We start from the raw sequence: 24,225 nt of genomic DNA, 5'->3' as shown, positions 1-24,225 counted from the left end.
GTCCTCAAAGGTCCGATTTCTGCATGACCAGATGGCAGCCTTACCTGTGGCGTCTGTCACCCATGCCTGCGTCTTGAGTCTGGTGTAGGGATCAGCGACAATGGCCAGATCTATCTTCATCTCTATGACAGTTTGGGTGAGCAGATCATGCACCTGCTCACAATGATTTAAATTGTGCTGTAATACTTTCATTCCCTTCTAGCAGTGTTGCTCTTGTTCTTCTTCTCATGGAAGACAACACATTTGTAACTGCCCACTATGTGCTGGTGGTCTTTGTTTCTTTCGGCGCACAGTATACAGCGCGGATTTTTCGTGCAGTTGGCTACTTTGTGACCTGCCTGGCCGCACTTTAGGCAGTTGTTTGACCTGTCAATGTGCCCAGCAAATACTGGCAATATGCCCCGGGTTCCAATACTTGAAACATTTTGTCGGTCTGATGACTTCCTTAATTGGACAATTCACCAGACCGACACGTATTCTGCCCCGTTCGCCCATGACCTTTTGAGCGACTTCGTCTGGTAGTTTGACCGAGGCTACTTGGGTCCCCTTGTATGCAGTTCGTAACGATCTTATGCAATTGTCCGTTATTGTGGACTCACTGCCTGCTGCTTTCTGCAGGGCCGCTATTACTTCCTGCACCTTGGTTGTTTCCTCAAGATCTCTTATCGTGAGCTCCACCTCATGCGACTTGCCAATTACTACTGCTTCGTTACCCAGAAAGTCCGTCACTTTCCTTTGGAGCGATTCCAATTTTCCACCATTCTTTCTGTCAAGAACTATCAACAATTTGTCATTTTTGGTTGTCCTTCTGATCTTCTCGATGTTGTCCTCCATCCCGGCATCGTGTAGGCCAGCTTTGACTTTTCTTAGAATCTCAGCGTAAGTTGTGCTTCTCTGGGCACTAACTAGGAGTGCTTTTGGTAACGCCCTTTTCTTGCGCTGTTCGAAGGCCTTCTTTCTTCATCTGTTTGTCTCTTCCTCTTTTTCCCTGTAGTCTGGCTCCAATCCATTTCTTGTACAGGTTCCTGTTGAATGGGCTCCTTCTCTTGGTGTTGCGCGTTACTGGTGCTTTGTGTTGCATTCTGCAAGGCCTGAGCTTCGGGTTGTGTGGCTATTTCCCTTAGAGTCACCTTCTTGGTAGCTCTTTCGGGGGGTGTGCGCTCTTTCCTTTTTACTGGCATGCTTTGGAGGGGGCTCTGCCAGTATGTCCTTCCTGGCGTCTGGAACAGGTCTTTTCGGACGTAATTTAGCTGTTGAGCTCTCTGCTTTGGCGGCGACGATTCTTTATTCGTATGCATTTCCTTTAACTCGCTTTTGATGCTGGCAAATGCATTTCGTACCTTGTACGCAAGTGCCCGAGTATCACCATTTACGGTCCTTTTGTTCCTGTCGTCCAATACTTGGATTAGACTCTCTACGGCCTCCTCCATACGTCCTATCTTTGTCAACATCTCCTTCAAAGGAGTACTTGCAGTATCCTTCGTGGCCAAATGCACCACTACGTTGTTGTCTTCGTTCGTGTTTTCGTGATCTTGGCTCCCCCCAAAATCCATGGAGCCGGCGACGGCCACCGGGGCTTGCACACGATCGGAACCATCGGTGGGATTTCCGGGATGTCCGGTACCCACTTGGGGTAGTGTTGTTTTAGTCGCACTACTCATAATTGGTTTATTATTCGGGGTTCCTTCCCGTATCCTAGGCAAGAGCCCTTTAACAAGGTGCTAGCATCCGGGCCAGATGCTCCTTAGTTTTTTAACGAGGTTGATACTCCTCCCCCTCTTCCTCCCCTGCCTCTTGAGTGACAGGGTCCCGGGCTTGGGACCGGCGTATCGGAGTTTATGTGTGTGTGTGGGGCAATAGCCGAATTGAATTTAAATAAACATTGAATCACTATAAAATTGTCATCTGGATATTGCAATTTATACAAATGTAATTTATGTAAATAAAAGTAGTTTGACAGGTATTTGGTCTTCCGATTATATGTTAGTTTTGTTATTTAAACGCATATGTTACAGATAATAATTATTCTAATACAGTTAATAGAGCTTCAAGTGAATTTTATATTATTTTGAAAACTGTGTGGTTGAGATCTCTTTTTAAACCGAAAGTGCAAAACTTTGCCAAGAAAATTGTTTCGGAAATCCATATGTTATTTATGGAGAATATTTATAGATGAGAGAATGGTGGGTATAAAGAACCACAGTGTTTTGATCCAATACACCCCTAATAAGCGCCACTTCAGGTTCGGTATAAGGAAGTTTAGATTATGTGGCAGTGTTTCGGGTTACATATTGCACAATTATAGCATTATACTCTGGTACTAAACTTCTTGCTGGAGGTAAAGAACGTTTTACGCAGAAAGTTGTGACCGATTTGATTCAGTGTTGTGATCTTTTCAACAATTCGTATAATTTGTTTACTAATAATCATTACAGTCATCAAGTCTGCTGACGAAACAAGAGGATAGTCAATATATTTCAGAAAAAGCAACGTCGTTCTGTGAAATACAAAGAGCGGAAGACCAGGAAACCGTTTCAATTGCGTATTCTATTCTGCGAACCCCCCTCCCAAAATAGTTTTAAGTAGCTCCTTAGTGTGTTTCGGGAAAAGAAAACCAAAAGTATCAAACGGATCAGATATTTGTAATAAACCAATGCGGAATTACAATATTGTCGTAAGAAGTACATCTAGCAGGGACCAATAATAACAACAGGGCCCATTCCTGTCCCCCTTCCTTTTTATTTCCGCCATCTTATTTTTGTCTGTCGTGACGATTGCCATTCGCTACTGCCCTCTGGTCAGTCGTAGGTTGTTGGTAGACGAATGCAGACGTATTGTGACCTGTATTCTGTAGTTTAGTTTTAATGATTAGTGTCGTGTATAGTTTTTTATTAAGTGCATGTTTTTAGAATTAGTGAAGATGACAAACAACATGGTGTTTGTGTTTCCTGACTTAGGCGTGCCACAACGCTTTGGTATGGTTTGTTTATTTTAACCTAGTTTGTAATTATGTATTAGGTTAGTTATTACCTGAAGAAGAGATCAGATTGCAGATCTCGAAACGTAGTGTTACTGATTTACAGGGTGTCTATAAAAGAACTCCGGGGTTTAAAAAATTAATATTTTTAAAACTATACAAGATAGCAACATTTGATCAATTCCTTTGAAACAAGCAGCTCAAAGAGTTTTACTCATACCAATTGGGAATGTTTCTCTCAACAGTTGGCAGCACTGCGGAGCGTTGACCTTGAAATGACGTAGCGGCTGCGGCAGGCAGTCAGTGTCGTCTGGACTGCCGCGCTATGGCGACCCCTCAACAAAAGGCTCAGTGTGTTATTTGGCTCATAGAAACTAATTCCGTTGTTACTGTACAAAGAAACTTTCGACGTAGCTATGGTGTTGACCCGCCTACAGACAAAACAATTCGTCAGTGGTTAAGTGCGTTCAAGGAAACAGGAAGTGTTTTGAAGCAAAAGTCGCCGGGTAGGCCGCGTGTGTCTCAAGAGAATGTAGACAGAATCCGAGCTTCATGCACTCAAAGCCCTAAGAAATCGGTAACAAGACGCAGTCTGGAATTGGGGTTACCAAGATCAACAGTCCATAAGGTAATTCATAAAAGACTTCGTTTAACTGCCTATAAGATTCAACTTTTACACCATATCAAACCGGCAGACAAGGTTAAGAGATTCTACTTTTCTGTTTCCATGCTGGCTAAAATTGATGAAGATAATGATTTTTTTTTTAAGTGTGGTTTTTAGTGATGAAGCTACTTTTTATGTGAACGGAACTGTAAACAGGCATAATTGCAGAATTTGGGGTTCACAGCCGCCCCATGAGTTTATTGAGAACGAACGTGACACGCCCAAAGTGAATGTTTGGTGTGCTCTTATGCATGACAGAGTCATAGGTCCCTTCATTTTTGCCGAAAGGAATATCAATGGTGATGTCTATTGTGACATGTTAGAGGAGTATGTTTATCCTCAGTTGGATGGCATTGAGGCGGAGAAAGGTTTAGTTTACTTCCAAAAAGATGGGGCGCCGCCACACTTCAGTTTGCGTGTGCGTGAGTCACTGGACGCTCGTTTCGGTAACAGGTGGATTGGAAGGGAAGGACCTATTCCATGGCCACCAAGGAGCCCTGATATGACACCGTTGGACTTTTTCTTCTGGAGGCATATCAAGAATCTTTATGCGGAGAAAATTCGAAATGTTCGCCATCTCAGGGAACGAATAGTGAATTGCGTGGCGTCTGTTCCCCCAGACATGCTCGCCAGGACATGGGAAGAGGTAGAATACCGTTTCGACGTGTGCCGTGCCACTAACGGAGCTCACATTGAACTTTACTAAGTTGTTAAAAAATCTTGAAAATGTAAGCTTTCTAATCATGTATAAAACATGTATGTACGTTTTTTACTTTATTAAAATATTTTGTCTTAAAACCCCGGAGTTCTTTTATAGACACCCCTATTGTTTCGCTGAACGATGGCAAGTGTCCGGAAAAATCCTGTTTCCTCCTTTGCAGTATATTACAGCAGAATAAGTAAATGTATTAAAACAGACCTTTGTGACTTGGGAGGACACGTTTTAGTGGCCATCATTAGGATTGAACCATTTTTATAATGATATAATGCTAATACTCCTCTATGGGCGAATGAGGTATTTTTTATGTCTTGCTTTGTACGGAATAAGCTTTTTTTAATTATAGGAAGCGCCTTGAAATTGAGTTCTGCATTATTTACACACATTTGACATTTCACAGAATATAAAGTCCTGATAACTTCTCGGTCTGGTCGACTAAGTCAAAGTGTGGATAATTGGTTTTCGTAGTTTTGTGGGTGGAATAAATTGTGGTTATGTTGAATACATGTTTGATTTGTTAAGTAATTCCCAAATAATGATTCGTGAAATACTGCAATAAGAGTTTTATTACTTAATTAAGTACAGTTTTATTTAATTTTTAAACGATACTTATTTTGCCCTAATTGGACCCTACAGAGCATCAATAATTGCCTCTGCCTTTCTCAATAAAGAAGGCGAGGTACTTGTAATCACTGGAAGACAACTATTGTACATGTAAATGCCTGAATAGTTTTGGATTTCAGCTGATTTTAATCAACGTATTAAGGTATTTGTGAATGCACTTTTTTAACCCTAGAACTGGCAATGGTGTTACACTACTGGCGGCACAATTTCAACAGCCTTTATAATGTATCCTATTTCATAACTGTCAGTCCAAATGTATACAATTATACGTCAATTTTTTCATAAATATTTGGAGACAATTACAATAACAATAACCTATTAATAGTTTCTATCTTAATAAGTTGCACAATCGAATATTTTATACAACTGCTTATTAACAAGTTTTACATCAAAATGTTGCAGTATAATAAGTGGCCACCACCACAATCAAATAATGATTCTTTAATCATTGATATTCATGAGTATCGAACCTTTGATATTCATGACTATTTAAAAATACTGAAAACTAAATGTCAAACCAAATTATGTAATAGGTGTTTCAAATAACAATATAGGCCTAGTTCTGCCGGTTTTAAATCTTAAAATTAAATATATGAACGATAAATACAAAGCTATATATATTATTAAAATGTTACAAACAAAACATGTAACGTGTAGGCTATTTACTTTTTACTATTTTCAAGGATAAACTGACTCCTTGTGACACAAAGAACACACGGTCAACGTCATGTACTTGCCGCCATTAGTCAAATACCAAACACATGATTTTATTTTGAATAAATTTGGTGCAATAATGTCAAACTGAATTATGTTTTAGGATTTTAAAATTAGAATAGGCTAAATTGAAGCTTATACTTGTATATGTAAAAGAAATGTATTTGTGTCAGATTATATAAAATAACTATACTTTATTTAAATTATGTTTGAGAAGCATAGCTAGTACTTGCGATTACTTTAGCCGATCTGAAATGATATTGATGCCATCAAAACTATATTTATTATTTAAAAAGTCATAGTTTGTTTCATTCCAACTAAAATAGTGCATGATTTTCAATATATTCATAATAAAACATTTATATTGTCCAATAAAAGTTTTCTCAAGTGCATTTTTTCTATCATGTTTGTTCTGACTTCTCTTGCTTAGAAACACTATTTGTTTTCCACATTTAATTCTAGTTTTAATCTCCTCACTAAAAACTGGATGCTTCAGAATTAAATGATCAAGGTCATTATCTTGTAACCACTTTATACATTGTTAAATGTTTAAAAATACATTTTGATGCAATCATTGCATGTTCATTGCCATTGTTCTTGCAGATGTGTCTAGTTCACTCAGTATGTAAATGAAATAAAAACAGCTGGGAATGATTAATTATGAAAATCTATAGGTCAATGTTGTTTTCGATAATTTTAGTATTTCTCACCGATAATCATGATTCGATTGTGGTAGTGGCCGCTTATTATACTGCAGCCCATCTAACCTGTAAATGTATAACTGACTTATTAAATTTTGTACCCATTCCAAAAATATATACTTATATTAACTTTTACCTCAAAAATTACTTGTTCCATGGCTTTGTATGAAAAAGCGCACTTAGTTACTGATTTCTTTTTAATAGGTTGATCTCTAAAGAAATAATATCGTTCGTGGATAAACATACCGTAATGTTATGACTGCATTTATACTTATAGAAGTATGATAGTTAAAACAAAAATAAAATGAATTACTAAATTTGAATTCTACCTTATATATATATATATATATATATATATACAAAGTTTCATCTTTCACTCAAGAGTGAATTCTGATGATTTCTGAATTCACTGGATTCCACCTGCGTTTGCAGCCTCCTTGTCAAACTGGTCTTGCATAGTATTCGAGTAAGTGGTAGGACTTTAGGTGAACTCCACAGTTACATCCAGAGCAAAAGAGTTTGGTTGTCTTTTTCGAGTTTCTTTCACATCTGGCATACAAGCGACAGTTCATGTTAGGAAGTTTCGTGAGTTCATGAGCAGGACCAAGGACAACACCAGGTGGAGAACAACTCCTCTGTCTGACTCACAAAGTTGTGAGAGAACTCTTACTAGGAAATCACGTCTGCTACATGGACTTATCAGGTTTACCTCAATGTCAGAATAAATTTTGTCATCACTAGAAATAGGATGATCCAAAACAACCTCTTTAAGATCACATGATCAGTCTCTAAAGCTTTCACCTCTAATGAACAACTAAAACTATAACCTAAGAAAGCTAAAGCACAGTAATACCAACACTATAAAATACATTTTTTCCACAAATACTATTGGATTCATAACTCCAAACACAAAATCGGGCACTTGTTTAAAGTTTCACAACAACATGGCTGATGCGTATTACATTCATGTCGGCTGTCTATTGAGAGTGATGCTCAATGTTGTATAATAATCTAAGTAAGAAAAATAAATCAGTGCTATAGTTAATGCTCTGCCAGAATATATCAAATAAAAATAATTTATATGACTTTAAATGTCTAAAATTATGATTAGATTTGTTGTAATAGCTGTACATGTCTAATTTGGTGTTGAATGTTCGTCATTTCCAAATCAGACTGACCTTAGGTGATGAAAATTATTTTCATGCCGGCTATAATGTTAATGGACTTGGTTACACCAATTTCTTGTATAAATTTGTCTTTTATATTTGAAAGGTGTCAGTCACTTTGTTGTCAAATTTTCTGTAGGTAGACTATGGTGAGCTTTATAAAAATCAACTAAGCAGTAATATTGACATTATTCTTGTCTTAATTTGAGTTAATATTGTACCCAGACACAAGTAAATGCTGAAATGAACATTTAGATAAAATTGAAACCTCAAGAACTAGATAATGTAAAATGCTGTAGTGTCTCATCTTTCAACATCATTCTTGCTTATTCATATTACCCAATAAAACTCCATCAATAATTTAGAATAAGTTGACCAATTTACACAGCATTGATGAGGTGATTTTCCTTGGCACTTTGGGAATCGTAACTGTAATCAATAAAGGGAGTGTCTACAATGCTGACTGACTAATAAATATTATGCTACCATATGAAACAAAGGCTGCAATATAATAAGCAACCTGAGGACCTGGAAAAGTCACAGAACAGCAGCTGTGCTCCGCAAAGTATCCAAGCCCTCTGCCACTCTATACACAAAATCTTATATTTAACCTGAACTGTGTTTCATCCAGCTCCAAAACCACATTGCTTATCTGCAAAAAAATTATTGTGTTAGAAATGAAATATATTATTTGATCTGTCACTATTTCTTGCAAACACTTTGGAAAAAGAAGGCAAAATTGATACTGGCCTTTATTTTTTTGGATTGTGCTTACTTCCTTCCTTGAACACAGGTTTTATTTCTTTTCTTTATTTGAAGTTTGTTTTTGACGATGGAAGAATTTTGAAGGAAACAGGATTTTTCCAGAAAATTCTGTTTCCTTTTTATTTCTGCATATTTAACTTGGTAAGGAACATTTATAACCTGTCTCAAATGATCTATTTATTGTGATACAAAGGGGTGAAGCAATGAAATCTACATCTTTTCATTACTAGATTTCAAAAGTATCATATTAATACATTTGATCACTTCCTTTTTAATTTAATTTTTTAGTTTTATGTATATTTGAACCTCCCACAATTTGTTCCCCCAAAGTATGCTGCCATTGCATAAAAGTGTGCTGCTAATATAATAGTATGCATCATTATGTTCCTGTTTTATTCTGTTGTTTTTTGTAATATCGTGCAAGTAGTTCTGAAGTTTTCTATTTGATGTCGGCACTTCTTTGGTCCTCTGTCTTGAGTGTTTTTGCATCTAGTTGATTTCCTTTAGTTGCACAGTGCAGACAGCTACCACATGTTGTTGCATGTCACCCATCCTGGAGTATTTTATGGTTTTATTTCTAGTATTTATTGTGCTATAGAAATATCCTTTGCACAAATAGGCTATTGGCTTCGTTTGTGTGATAATGACATGGACATGGATAGAGAAAATTACCTAGTGGACGATACAAAAAAAAATAACATACATTTGTAAAAAGACACTAATAATAACTTTTTGCGTAAAAAAGTACATCTTAACTCTACACAAATCTATCTTTTAAAAAATAGCAAAAATGCAACAAAACATATTTTTAAACTTTAATTTTACTCATCATTACAATTAAGTTCATAGAAAGTTTCTGTTGGCTTATTACTACCTGGTTCAAATTAAAAAAATTTACCATGCTGCTTTACTTTTATTTTCTGAGGATTCAATAAACTTACAATTAACTAGTTTCATAGCTTTATTACAAACAGTTCTAAATATTTTTTCTATAGTTATTACAGTATTGTAGAAATAATGGATCAGAAGTTCTTTTTGAAATTTTCTTAAGTTGTCTCTTTCTTGCGCTAGCAATTTTAATGCCTAAAGTTATCCATGTTTTTTTTCGGTTTTGTTGTTAATCTTTTTAAAATGTGTTTTTAAAGGAAAAGAATTTTCAAAGATAAATCTAAATTTTAAAAAGAAACTATTACAACCATCTTGAGGGTGTATGTACTCATTAACATTCCAATGGACCTCACTAAGAGCATTTAAAAATGTGTTTGTATTTTGTTTAAAAAATTCTATTAACAGTAGGGGCTTGATTCACTTTCTCATTTTTACAAGATTTATTAGTCTCCCATCATTGCAAGAAAGAGAGCAAAACATAATTTTAGGTACTTACAAGAAAACCATTAAGGGATTAAGCCCATAATATATAAATCCAGCCCTGGTTAAATGGAATACAAACTGTGTTACTTTAAAACTAAAATATTCATTTTGAAACATCCACTCTGTTAATAAAATCAGCTATCACTTATATCAGAAATTTATATTTTTTATTAAGCAGACCTTAAATTATGAAATTTAATTAGTTTTTTTACCGGTTTATGTAGGAGAAATAATGAAGTGTGAGAACGCAGATGGTTCTACAAGGTCATGTCCTGGCTCCAGTGATCCATTAGACTACACACGTTGTTGCTGGAACAGCTCACTTCTGTTCTGCTGTCCGCAATCCTCCGTAATCGACTCATCACATCAAAGGTAAGGACATAATTGTATTAAAAATTATTGTACAATATGATAAGGTTTCAGTAACAGCAGCTATTACCTAAAGTTTGAAATGTTTAATTTAAACAATCTTAAAAAAGTAAGATTCCTTTTCTGCTTTTACAGAAGTTTTAATTTATCCCTTAATTGCCACTTCTGTGTGAACACGAGCAATCCCACTTTGTGTTCAACTTGCCACGCCCAAACAGCTGCTTCAGTAACAACACTTGACAACTGCAAAGATGATACACATTGACATCTAGTAGTGTTTATTTGAACTACTACAAATCCATAGTAGTGCTGTTTATTTGTTACTATACTCTGATAGTCCATAAGGAACTATCACAAAAGCACATGGTGAAGTTTTAAATGGACATTAGACACAGATTATTGTTGTTATCTAGTTTTTTTTATTGTTTTTTTTTAAGTTGCTACTGTAATATTTTTTTAATTTCTATTTCGGTTGTGTTTCAGTTGGTATGGCAGAAATGATTTATAATAATAATGACGTTTTATTAATTTTAGGTTGTCCAAATGCGTTGTTGTGACTTAGGCATTGGTAACTTTTCTGAGAATGATACCGTTCGGGATGTTGACTCGATTTACTAACCACAACCTGACGTGACAAATCAAGAGATTCTGGAGAGTTTGATAAATGACGATGTTGATCATGGTGGACGAGAAACACACTATATGTGTGCTGACTGTTGAGCAGCTCTGTGCACGACAAATAACCCGGCAGTACCGGGTGACAGCACTGTGGAAAACTTGGCATTTAAAGGGTTAAATCTTCCCATATAAAAAATAATTAGGTAAGGTCAGTATCTACTGGCGTTACTAACACTATTTTGGATAAATAATACATAACTAAAATGCTAGTAGGCCTAAATATCATGGTACTGAAACAGATCAACAATATGTAACAATATTAAACAATCATAACAAAATATATGAATAAATTTAACAATAGTTTAAAATAAAATAATGATAATAAATCACACGGTACACTCACCCTATTGCAAATACAAGCCATTTTTTTGTTTTTTAAATAATGAAAATATGGTGAAAATGCACTTGTTCAATGTGGTTAAAACCAAAAAATTGTGAAAATCTTTGATTTTATATAAAATTTACATCTATTTTGTATTACATCAAATCAAATTAAATATTGCAAAATGTTGCATGTCTGATTTGGTAGGTGTTTGTAACACTGAATACACTTTTACTTTTGTTTTTGTTTTGTTGTTTTTTTTTTTTTTTTTTTGAGGGAAAGAACCAGAGTCTTCGCACATAGTCCTGAAAGGACCTTTGTGCCTCCCTTAAGGTTTAGGTCCTCAGAATCTGAAGCTTTTACAGAAGTCTATAAAATTTGAGGGTTACTGTACTCTGATGTCCTTTGTGCTGAGGAGATAAACTCCTAGAATTTTGTTCTAATTTTGCAAATGGCAGGACAGTTTAGCCATATGTTTTCCGTTGATTCTTTAACCATATGTTTTCCGCTGATCCTTCTGCCTCTCTGCAGAGTCTACATTCATCAGTCTGGCTTAACCAACCTTCGTCAGATATTTTCTAAGAGTGCCATGTCCTGTCAGCATCCCTAGTACTAGTTGTATATCTTCCTTGCTTAGGTATAGGAGTCTTAACCATCCTTTTGCATATGGAGAGATAAAAATTTTTTATTGCCTGAGTCCTTTCTCCAAGTTTCGGATCTAATCCTCTTTTTCCCAGTTATTTACTAGAGATTTACTGTAGGAGAAGGCTGCTACCTGGCTCTAAAGGACTTTCAGACGTCTTGGCAAGGGTATCTGCTGTTTAATTCCTAAGAATGCCTATATGGCACGGCACCCAGCCATAGACAACTTTGTTCCTCTTTGCCAGTGCATTCTTGCATTCCCATACTGCATTTGAGTCAAAGGAGAAGGCATTGAACACTATTAATACTGCCTGAGTGTCTGAAAGTATTAAATATTCTGCACCTGTAGGCATCTTTTGTGTGAGCCTTCTGGTGCATGTTTCATTTGCCATGATCTCTGCTTAGAAGACCAAGGTGTATTTCCCTAAGTGCTCTGTCAATTTTGCTCCTGGCCCATATACTCAAAAATCTGCCCTTGAATCTAAGCGTGAACTATCAGTGTAAAACTTCAGAACACACTAGAAGTGCACTGGAGTGTGGGCCCTCCTTCGTGCTCAATTTATCTCTCTCTATGGAAACAAGATATGGTTATTATAAGGACTATATCTTTACCATGCACTCAGACACCGAGGTTATCATTTCAGCCTCAGGAAATTTTTGTATTGCCATGTGTTCTTCTGAGAAAAAAGTAGAATTAATCACTGTTCTACTTAGCAGCTTCATTGTACTTAATGTGGCTGTCTTTTTCACCTCCTGCCCCAGAGGAGTGTATCCAAGTACCGCTTCCAGTGCCAGAGTTGGACGAGAGCTCATTGCCTTGGTAATGCTTACACAAGCTAGTCTTTGAAGACTAAGTAACCTTATGGTTGCTGTATTGCATTCTGCTTTCGGCCACCACACTGGGCTTCATATTGTGACCATTGGTTTTATTATAGCTTCATAGATCCAATACAGACCACCTGTCCACGATGTAAAGCAGCTTCACCAAGAAACCCACCTTCTTCATTTTAACAAAAACCTCCACATTTTGATCCCCAAGAATTCAAGAAAATAATTTTTAAATAAATTAATTAAAATTTGTTTAAACTTTTTTAAGTTTGATGCTGTAATTATTATTCCTACAGTTATCTAGGTTTTAACTACTTCGGTCAACAAATTATGTTATTCAACTAACCTTATTTACAGATGTTCGAACAATACTCCGTGTTTTCCAAACTGGGTTGTACCCTAGAACTGAAGTTTTCTACAGCCCTTAAGAACTCTTCTCCATTTATGATTTAACAGCAGCCCTGATTCGTTGCATGATGTTCTCTCGAGTCATGGGCCTTGATTGAGGGTTCAGTACCTTTGATTATCTACTTCTCACTTCTAGTGGTGATTCTCAAAAACCCTGAACCTCATGTTGTGATGGTTCACTTCTCCATTACTCCGGAAGGTTGCTTTGTTGCACTATAAAGCCTTGTGAAAAAATATTCATCTTCATGCATTTTATCATGAGCTCACAAACAAAACTTCATTCTTCGAAGGTAGTCTTCTCCATGCAGTTCTTGAGATAGTGAAGTCCGTTATGGGTGCATTTCATTGTCCTCAAGGATCCTGAGTACTGGTTGTTAGCTAATTCTTGCATTTGTAGCCACTTTTCTAGATGAGTTACGTGGATTGAGCTGAACCGCAGGCAAATTGTATGGTACCTTATTATCCTGTACAGATCTAGAGAGGTATTTTATTTCCCTTTGTTGTAATCCGGTTGTTCATTTCCAGTTTCACAAACACAACTAGAAAGTCTTTGGAGAATCTTTCGCAAGTAATATTCACGGTCTAGATAAAATTCAACAGCAGCTGTGTAGTTCTGTAAACAATTATCTAACGTCTACATAGTGAAAGTTTCCTCAGTTGTGAATGGCATATTTGGCAGATAACATTACACGTCTTCATATATAGAGCACAAAACTGACTAGTTTTTATTAGAGCTATTGATAAGAGTAATGCGAGTCACACCTTGCTGTTTGAATTTTTTTACATTTTATGAGTTTGAAATATACTAAATTTTATAGAGAGGTTGAGTAAGTTCAAAGTTCCTTTTTCTGGTGACGGTTATTATACATGTTTTTGATGAGTCAATCCGACTCTCCTCAGACACTTGCTCTCCAAGACACAAGTTGTTTATAAAGTTAATAGCATCTTGAGTGAAGCGTTACAACATACCTTTATTCCTTCCCCTTACCGTAAGTACTAAATCATCAGCACAACATTGTAGTTTTATACCTTTCTTCTGCTTAAGTCGAGAAATCATTCACCACCATAACCCAAAAAGGAGAGACAGTACCCCTCCTTGGGGGGGCCACTCTTTCTAGGCCATAATTTTGACATGTTCCTCTCAGAGCTTTGCTGTTACTTGGCAACTTTTTAAGAGGGCTACTATCCACTTCAGAGCATCTGAAGGAACTTCAAACATTTCAAGTGCTTCCTCCATGGATTTGTATGCTGCTCTGTTGAAAGCTCCTCCAATGTCCATAAAAACACTAACAAGGGCTTCCTTTTCCTTGAAAGTGTCTTCCACCACCTCCACTAAACTATGGACAGCGGTAGTGATTGACTTACCTTCAACATATATATCTTGATATAGACTGAGTGGGTGTACCAAAAAGATGTAAGTTAGGCTGAGATGAGTCTCTACTTTTCTACTGAGTGTAAACACCACCAATGCCTCCGCCCAGTTCTGGTTACATATAAAACTAATGTAAAAAATACTCGCTAACATACTGATATAGAATGTCCAGTGTTAATTATCTTGGAGATTAATTTATTTAATGACTTGATTGTTTCTAATATATTACCTCATATAATTAAATTTGTTACCTGTAAATTAATTAGTTGTATATGACTGTTTATTTTGCAGCAACACTTATTTCACAGTAATCTGTGTTCTTATAATTATGTATTTTAAACAGTTTATTGTAGTAATTAATTATGATGGTTTTTAAGAAACGTAATGTTGGCCGGAATCACTGTGATCTCAGCTTGTATCTTGGTCAGCATTCTCATCATTGTCTGCTGCTTCTGGTCCCGCTGTCCACTGTTTAAGATGTGCAGAGTCAACTACACACACAGTGAAATATTATCCTATTGTGAGTAATTTAAGTTTAACTTCTTCATGGCATGGTAGCAAGAATCTTATAGTTCATAACAATTGAACCCTTTGTTGTAGGTTTTTACTACTTAATTATTTCTCAAAATACTCATCTTGTTTGAAATTATTGTTATAGTAGCTGCCAAACATATTTTTTTATATGTGTAGAGTATTGCTGGTTTTTAACTCTTAGAGCGCTGAATACAAATTCCTATATTTTCCGGTATTGTGCTATTAGCACAAAAAATACATTTTTAATTTGTTTAAAGTTCTATTTGATTTAATATTTCTAAAGTTATAATAGGAATAAAAGACATAAAAACCAATTTCGGATTGGTAACGGGTGGCAAGAACAATGAATGGAGCGCAGTTGTCTGTGGCTCAGTCAACATTCTACCCCATTCTATCGACAGTTTTACAAATTATGGTTTACGACAAAAAATAAAAACTTCGATTGCGAGATTTACCATAATACACGTGAAGAGTCATTTCCACTGCACGACATTTCCTGTAATATGCGTGGTAAGGGTTAATACATTATACATTTCATCAGCAACATTATTCGTGTTTTTTTTTTTTTTTAAATATAGTATTATTCAGTATACTTGTGTATTCTGCACTCTGTAAAATGCATACAATTAATGATTTATATCTATTCTCTTTTCCATTCATCCACTTGATAGCTAATAGATAGTAATAGTGTAGTAACTACGAGGGCTGTTTTTTTTTTCAACTTCCGATGTGGTATAAAAATAAAACTAGGGAGAGTAATTAAATAAATTTATTATCAAAAGTTAGGTACATTATTAGTTACTTTTCAACATAATCGCCATTTAAATTGAGGCATTTTTCATACCTGGGTACAAGCTTCTTAATACCTTCTTCATAGAAGTTTGCCGCCAGTGATTTGAGATGGGTTTTCACGGCGTCTCGCAGCGCGTCGTCTGTTCGGAAGCTCTGCTCTCCTATCATCTTCTTCAGTTCCGGGAAAAGGTGATAGTCACTCGGCGCTAAGTCAGGACTATATGCCGGATGGTCAAAAACATCCCATTTAAAACCGTCAAGAAGACGCTTTGTCAAAGCAGCACTGTGAGGACGGGCGTTGTCATGAATGAGCACTACTCCCGATGTGAGCATTCCTCTCCTTTTGTTCAGGATAGCTCTCCGCAAACGTTGTAACGTACCGCAGTATCCTTCCGCATTGATTGTGGTACCTGGCTCTAAAAACTCAACAAGCAATACACCTTTTTGATCCCAAAAAACGGTGGCCATAATCTTATTGTTGTTGAAAGTTTTTTTTGAATTTTTTGGGTTTGTTTGGAGAGTTTGAATGCATCCATTGTTGGGACTGCTGTTTCGTTTCTGGGGTGTCGTACAGAACCCATGTCTCATCTCCTGTCACAGTCTCCTATTTAACCCTAGAAGTGGGAGGCACCAGATATACGGCGCGGTCGGCCGTCGTCTAAGTGGCAGCGCCGGAATTCCGGCCCGATTACGTTGCGTCGCATTATGTTATTTTTGAAGGAGTAAATATAATTTGATTGTGATAAAAATCATATATTTGGAAAGATGAAGAATCATACTTTACAATGATAACGTATTTCATTAGGTTTTATGCTATTTATAGATATCCTCTATGGATATATATAAACAGTTATGCAGCAGACATCTGGCCCGCCCGCACAACATTTGTTTACTTTCTATTGTTGTTCCAAGTCCATAGTTTGGAGTTTATTTCAGTTAGTTATTACTTATGAGCTAAATAATAGTATATTACACATATTTTTGTAAATAATTTGTGATAAAATGAGTGAAATCTTTAGAGATAGATCAAGTGACTTGAGAGAACTGCTATTAAAACTGCTTGACGAGCTGAATTCTATACTTGTATATATTGTAAATATAGGTATGTAACATCAATCCGTTTTATATATTTTTTTAGTTGATTTATAACCAAAATGATTCATAAAAATGGTTTTAAGGTATTGAATACATTATATGTCAACATGTATATATCGGCTTTATGTTTTACCCCTGTGCATAAAAAATAAGTGCTTTGGTCAATTTCCGTAAAAAAACACAAAAAGTGTAAATATGGATTTTAAAAGTCATATAAAATATATATTTCTGATATCACCAATAAATTCTAGATAAAATGTATATATTAGAATTGTTTTTTTATATGCTTGAAGTCAAGTACAAAATGGAATCCGAGGATAAAATTTAATTTTTTACTTTTTTAAATCTTTTTGCCGCATAAAAAATTTATGACAAGAAAAATATTTGTTTTTCTGTAAAACATGTTTTTCTGTGTTCTTGTATAAAAAATAATGTATAATATGTTAAGTTTGGAGCATTAGTTGAGGTAGTAATATATATTAAAAAAATACACAAACAGTTAGCCTAAAACACCATGCCACTACAGAGAATTTACAATGCCACCTCTAGGGTTAAAACTATTGTCTGATTTGTCAAAGTATTGTGCCAGTAAGTTGTAATGAAGAATCCTACATTGATGAATGCTATACAATTGCAGAGTTGGCTAGGGAACTGCTAGATACAAACTGTCATTTTGACAGAAACTATTATGCCCCATAGAATTGGATTGCCTCGTAATATAAGTAGTACCAAAAAAAGGCAACTAATTTCAATGAGAAATGACATTCTTCTTGTTCTAGTCTGGAAAGATGTGTGTAGTTACAATGCTCAGCTTAACACGTTCACTGCTAAAAATCCCTATATAGAGTTCCGTATATGCTGAAATTTTTCTAAATATATTATTTTTTAATTACTTTTGGATGAAATATATGAAAATTACTCATTAGTCACAAAAATTATCACTCTCTACTATTTTGGGAATGCAGTAACTGTGGTTACCTCCTGAGGACAGTCTTCCTTGCCAGCTGGTAACTCTAGTTACCGCTCGCACTAGGGAAGGGCAGTGGGAATATTCCAAATGAACACATTGTAGCTAAGTGAACTGTATTTTATTTGTTTTAGACAAACATAAACAATATTTATACGTAAATGTGTAAACCAAAATGAGTAAACCAAAGTTTATAAGTCTGAAAAAGTTTATATACATCTCCGCTAACTCACTCAAATTCAGTTATTATTTACAAATATGTGGTGAGTAATTATAACAAAATATATTTAAATGTTTAATTGAAATGATTGTAGTTTACAAAAAATATTGTAGTACATAATTTTATAATAACGTATGAAAAAAGAAGAAATAAGTTTACTAAAATAAAATATTAATATAAATGTGTTTATACATCCTAATCAACGCACCCAAAAGTTGTTTATTATTTACAAATACGCTTAGAACTTGGTTGTACACCAGTTAGTCCCGGGGGAAGATGCATTGTGTTGCACAATCACTTACTACTATAAAAAATTTTAAAAAATCATTAAAAATAATGAAAAAGTCTAATGTGAAAACGAAGTGCAGAAAAATGGAAAAGTACCTCCTGAGGAGCGAGAAATACAGCGTTGTGATAGTTCGAGTGCTGGCCACACATTGACCTCATTTCAGAACAAAGGCTCTGTGGTAACCAGAGTTACCGCCCGCAGCGAACGTGTTAAACAAGTTTTAAAATAAGTTTAAGCCTTAGATTTAATTAATGTTTTTTATGTTTTATAACGTTTTTAAATCAATAAAATATGTATTAAAAGTAAAATTTAAAATAAGCTTTAGTTATGTAGTTTTAATCATTGACTATGTACTAATTTTTTTATAAATAAATAAAAATGCCTTTTATTTCCAAGCGTTTCTCAGTACAAGACTGTTTTTCAGAATAACTTAGGTCAATCCTTATAAATATTTAAAATAGGTGCAGCAAACAATATTTAACAAGTACACACTAAACTTAACAGTAACTAAATAATGAACTAACTTAAACTACATGGCTATTTTTATAAAAATCCTTTACATTTATTCTAAATGAATGTAGTTTTACTCGTTTGAGGTTTTCAGGGAGGTCGTTGTACAATTTTGGGCCGAAGTAAGAGAAGCTCCTCCTACCCAATTCCAGGTTTACTTTTGGAAAGTGTAGCAAGTGCGTGACATGACGGGTTCTGTATTTTGAAACCTCCTCCCGGGATGAGAGCCTCCCGCTTAAGTACTGTGGCTCTCCGTCAGACAGAACCTTGTGAATTAAAATACACAAGGGAGAGGGAGAGACCTACTGACAATGAATTACATTTTGAACTGACTGGGTAGCATACAAGGGACACATTGTTGATTGATCAGGCCATGTCACGTGAACTCAAGAGGTGTGCTTACCATAAGGTTATATCAAATTGTCTGAGCCATTAGGGAACCATCACCTGATTCTATACCATCGTCTATAGTGCAGTGCACGCAGCTCATTGATTATTGAGATAGAGAATAGAAATATAAACCAAATTGATCTAGGCAATGAAATTGCATCTTATATTAATTAAACAGAGTTGTAGTATTATACAAGTGTATTTTTATTTTTGAAAAGACAATCTGTTTACTGCAAATAGTTATTATTTACTAAATTTAATAAGGGAAACCGTACTGAAAAACTATCCCTGTTTGTAATAAATGGTAGTTTAAAACAACTGTCACGTCTATGCTTATTTTGTTTGATACCATAAAAAAAGATTTTGAAAAGTAATAATCGAATTAAATATAAAGCTTTAAATTTGTTGTGTTTTACCACTTATTTAAATGTCAGTTAAGAAAAATAGGAACATAGTTTTAATCATACGTGTAATGTTTGACAAGTACACAATCATTTTGCTCCAAACTGTTTAACCCTCTCCCGCTCGCAAGGCATGAATCGGCACGGCCACAACATAGCCACTGCAGCCTAAACGGCACAGATCGGCACACACTGCTTTATCTACTAGAGCCGATAAGTGCTGCTCTCGAGTAGCAATAGTTTGTACTACTACGGGTTGTTTGCTATCAGGAGACCATTTACTTTACTTTTACAGTAGATTTATTCCATTATTTTGCTATTTATATTAGTTGTGCGGAAACAATGGCGGGTTGTAGTCGTACACTTCGTGACAGTGAAATCGATCTCGTTATTAGTAGTGATTGCGACGATTCAAGTGAGTGTAGTGATGTACCAGAGCTTTGTGAAGTGGTTGGTGGCATTGAGGATGTAGTTCGGAGTGATCACAGAGGCAGGGGCAGTGACGGCGAGCCAGACAATGACCTTCATCAAGTAACTGCGCAACAAACAACCCGGCGCCCAGCTGTCCGTGTGCCCCCTCCCTGGTCTCGTACAATCAACTTCATTGAACCAATATATAGTAAAATAATTAATATATATAATTATAGTTAATTACAATGACAGAACGTATGTAAGTTGAGACGCCGCGTATGTTGACCGAGCCCGACCGGCAGATTCAGATTCAGATTCAGATAATTCTTTATTCATAGGTATTACAGTCAATACATTGAATAGTGTCATTAACTTAAGTATTCAACATTTCTTAAAATTAGGCTAATTTTACTTTATTGCATTTATAATTCCTTAAAAGAGTATAATACTTTGATTGTTAGGTAATCCTTAAGTATTTTTTTAAACTTATTGAATGATGGTTCAGCCTTAATATGTTCTGGAATTTTGTTAAAAAATTTAATTCCTGCATACTGAGGTTTCTTGCAAAAAAATGCCGAATGATGAGTGGGAATGGCAAAATCTTTACTTTGTCTGATGTTATACATGTGAAAATCACTATTAAATATTTGATCATGATATCTTTGTTTTAAAGATACAATTACTTCGTAAACATAAAGGCCATAAACTGTAAGAATGTTTAAATTTGAAAAGTGTTCTTTAACTGAGGTTTTTGGTTTCAGGTTCTGAATAATTCTAATAGACTTTTTTTGCATTTTTAGAATAGAATCAAGATTTTTTTGGCTAGTTGCACCATATAAGGAGATTCCAAAACTGATAATTGAATGAATATAAGAAAAATATACGATTTTCAGTGTATTATGATCACATAGGTGTCTTAATTTGCTCAATGCATAAACACCAGATGATATTTTTGACATAACCTTCTGGACATGTGCGTCCCAGCTGAGGCTATGGTCCAGTTTCAAACCTAGAAAGTTTGTTTCATTTACTTGATTAATTTCAAAATCACCTGTACAGATTTTTGGATCAGATTTATTTTTAATGTTTCTTTTTTGAAAGGAGATGAGATTAGTCTTTTCAAGACTAAGCAATAAGTTATTTTTGGTAAAGTACTGTGAAAGGTCTGTTAATATTTTATGCAATTTAATTTCTATATCATTCCAGGAAGGTTCATTTATATTAATACTTGTGTCATCTGCATATAAGCAAATGCCACTTGAACAACAGAGTTCTGGAAAATCTGTTAAATAGCAAACAAATAGTATTGGTCCTAAAATTGATCCCTGAGGGACACCATGTTTTATGAGTTTTGCATTAGATTTGTAATGACTTACAATATTTTTACCATCAAGATAGGTTAATTCAACAAACTGTTTACGGTTTTCAAGGTAGGATTTAATCCAGTCATAAGATTTGCCTTTAATGCCTAGTTTGTATAATTTTTCTAGTAAATTGGAGTGAGAAATAGAATCAAAAGCTTTGCTAAGATCCATCAAAAGTCCAACAGTTTTTTTATTACAATCCAAAGCATCTATTACTGATTCAATAAAGGAAGTGGCTGCTGTCGTCACTGATCTCCCTTTACGGAAACCATGTTGACAATTATGAATTAAATTATTTGTTTCCAAATAATCTACAAGTTGATTACACATAGCTCTCTCAAATATTTTGGAAATGGAAGGTAAGAGTGATACTGGCCTGTAATTTTCAACATTCCTTCTGTCTCCTTTTTTGTAAAAAGGTATAACTTTAGACATTTTTAATTTTAGATGGAAATTTACCTAAAATAAAAGATGAATTGATAAGATGAGTAATTGGTTTAATTAATGGTTTTTTTGCCTTCTTAATTAGACTCATCGATATTTCATCAAAACCACTGCTTTTTTTGTTTTTTAGATTGTTAATTATTTTTTCTACTTCCTCCTCATCAATCGGCTTACATCGAAAACATTTTTCTGTACTAATAATATGGCTATTTTCAGTAAAACAGGGCTTGTCAGATGTATCAAAATTTAATTTTGGGAGAATTCTGTTTTCTACAATGTTGCTGAAATAGTTATTAAAATTTTCGCAAACTTTCAAAGGATTGTCAATGGTTTCACCATTTACTTTTATCTTAATATTGTTAATTTTTGGTTCTTTATTACTGACTTCATTGTTAATAATTTCCCAAATAGTCGTACTTACATTAGTAGAGACTTTAAGCCTTTCATTAAAATGATTCTTTTTATGTTCGTAAACCTTTTTTCTATAAGACTTATTTATCTTCCTTAATTCTGAAGACACATTTATTTTTTGAATTTCTGATTAACTGGCTAAATTCTATTATTTTTTGTTTTTCTAATTTCAGATCATAAGTTATCCATGGTTTATTTTTCCCTTGTTTTCTACACAACTTCCTAGGAAAATGAGAGTTAAAGTAAAACATTAATAAATCATAGAAAATATCATATTTACAGTCAGGTTCCGACATATACATCCCTATCCACGATTCACATTCTAATGATTGTATGAAGCTATGAGTATTTATTTCAGAAACAATCTTAAGTATTCTAGTTTTACTATTGGTGGTTTAGAGATATTACTATCTGAACTTATAAATAATAGCTGACCATCATGATCTGAGAGTTGGGTATTCAACCCTGAAACACAAACATATTTCTTTTCAATATTCGTAAACACATTGTCTATCGTACTTTCTGATCTATCTGTGATTCTAGTGGGAAAATCCACCAAATACCTCATCCCATTAGCCGTTAACATATTATCGAGATCCCTAGCATTTCTGCTGTTTTCCATCACATCAATATTTATGTATCCTAAAACAGCAATGTTATAGTTTTTTCTTAATAAAATTTCAAACATTTTATTGAGTTTTTCAATTGATTCTGATTCATTATTTGCTATTGGGTTTCTATAAAAACCTACAATTAATAATTTGGAATTTTTTATTGGAAGAATTCCTTTGTATTCTACCATACAGCATTCGAAAATTGTTTCAGAGAGAAGTTGATTTATTTCATGAATGACAATGGGTTTAAATTTGATATGTATTTTTGACAAAATTATGACACCACCACCTCGAGATCTCTCACGGGCAAAACTTGAATTTATTCTATAATTTGATATTTTTAATCTTTCCAAATTTGATTGAACCATTTTATGTTCTGAAAGTACAACTACGTCAGGTTTAATTTCTTCAAGTGTTATTTCGAGAGATTCTATAGACGATTGAAGTCCTCTTATATTTTGATGGAATACAACAAAAGTGCTAGTATCTATAGGGGGTTTAAATTTTTCTCTAAAAAAAACAGGTTTATTTTTTGTGTTATTTATGATAGAGTCTCTTACTGTCTCTAAAAGTGTTTTTTGACCTTTCAGTAACACTTTCTTCACTGTACTGCACTTGTGGTTGCTGGCTGGGGTGTGTAGTAGGGCTGTCAGGGACAGATATCAGACTATTCCCCTCGCTGACTGGTGCTGCCCTTAAGCTGGTCTCATCAACTTCTTCAGGGTTAGATAGTGGAAAATCTTGATTAGAAGACGGACTCAAAGCATCACTCGAACAAGTTTGAATATCGTAACTTGCAATAGATGAGCGTAACTCATTGACAAATTCTGGAAAGCTCTTCTTATTCCATAGTGAGTTTTTTTGTTTTTCATTATATACAACCACATTAACATTAGCTCCAGTCATCTGTTGAAATCACACCAAGTTCTTTGAAAAAATATCAATTGAAATCTTATCTCTTGTACACCCCATGGGGGAACATATTAGTTGTTCAAGTGGTTTATTTTTAAAATCTTGAATTAGACTGTTGAAAGCTAGATTGTAATCCTGCATTGATGGCTTCTTATAATACTTGTCTTTGGTCACCAACCCATACACAGTAGGACCATTGTTGACAGTCTGGCAGGTTAAGTGTTTGTTGAGAAAATCTGATGGTTTAGGTCTTCCAAAGTGGTTTTTGAAGATAACGGCTACTCCTGCACTCATGTTTCTTTCCTGATTTATGTCTGCAGAAATGCAGTGAGCTAGTGCAGTTTTTTTGTCCGTAACTGATTTTATTATGTATTTGCCCATATGTGCTTCAGTGATTTTTATTTTTCCAATGAGGTTTCCTGGACTCAAATTTAGATTATATTCCTTACTCAATGTATTAATAATAAGGTTGGCCAGGTGATTTTTTCCCCTTATTGTTTAAGTGTAACCCCTGCTCTGTAAAATGGTACCTTTTAAGTTGGTCCAAATTCA

The 24,225-nt window shown here is 34.8% G+C and overlaps 1 protein-coding gene across 2 annotated transcripts in view; it reads left to right on the top strand.

Moving 5' to 3' along the window:
• Positions 1-4,767: 4,767 nt before the first annotated feature.
• Positions 4,768-24,225, top strand: part of LOC124369343 — a 54,008-nt gene continuing 34,550 nt past the window's right edge. Inside the window, exons 1-3 of one of the 2 annotated variants that reach the window (XM_046827319.1) lie at positions 4,768-5,125; positions 9,925-10,072; positions 14,697-14,839. In XM_046827319.1, coding sequence (XP_046683275.1) covers positions 9,933-10,072; positions 14,697-14,839 — 283 coding nt within the window. In that variant the 5' untranslated portion in view covers positions 4,768-5,125; positions 9,925-9,932. Of the gene's footprint in view, positions 5,126-6,850; positions 7,102-9,924; positions 10,073-14,696; positions 14,840-24,225 lie in introns of those variants that run through there. The other variant, XM_046827316.1, reaches the window with a different exon arrangement.

The sequence above is a fragment of the Homalodisca vitripennis genome, chromosome X (genome assembly GCF_021130785.1).
Source record: "Homalodisca vitripennis isolate AUS2020 chromosome X, UT_GWSS_2.1, whole genome shotgun sequence".
In the NCBI taxonomy this organism is placed as follows: domain Eukaryota; kingdom Metazoa; phylum Arthropoda; class Insecta; order Hemiptera; family Cicadellidae; genus Homalodisca; species Homalodisca vitripennis.
The sequence above is the reverse complement of the archived record's forward strand: the minus strand, read 5'-3'. Positions and strand labels throughout refer to the sequence as shown.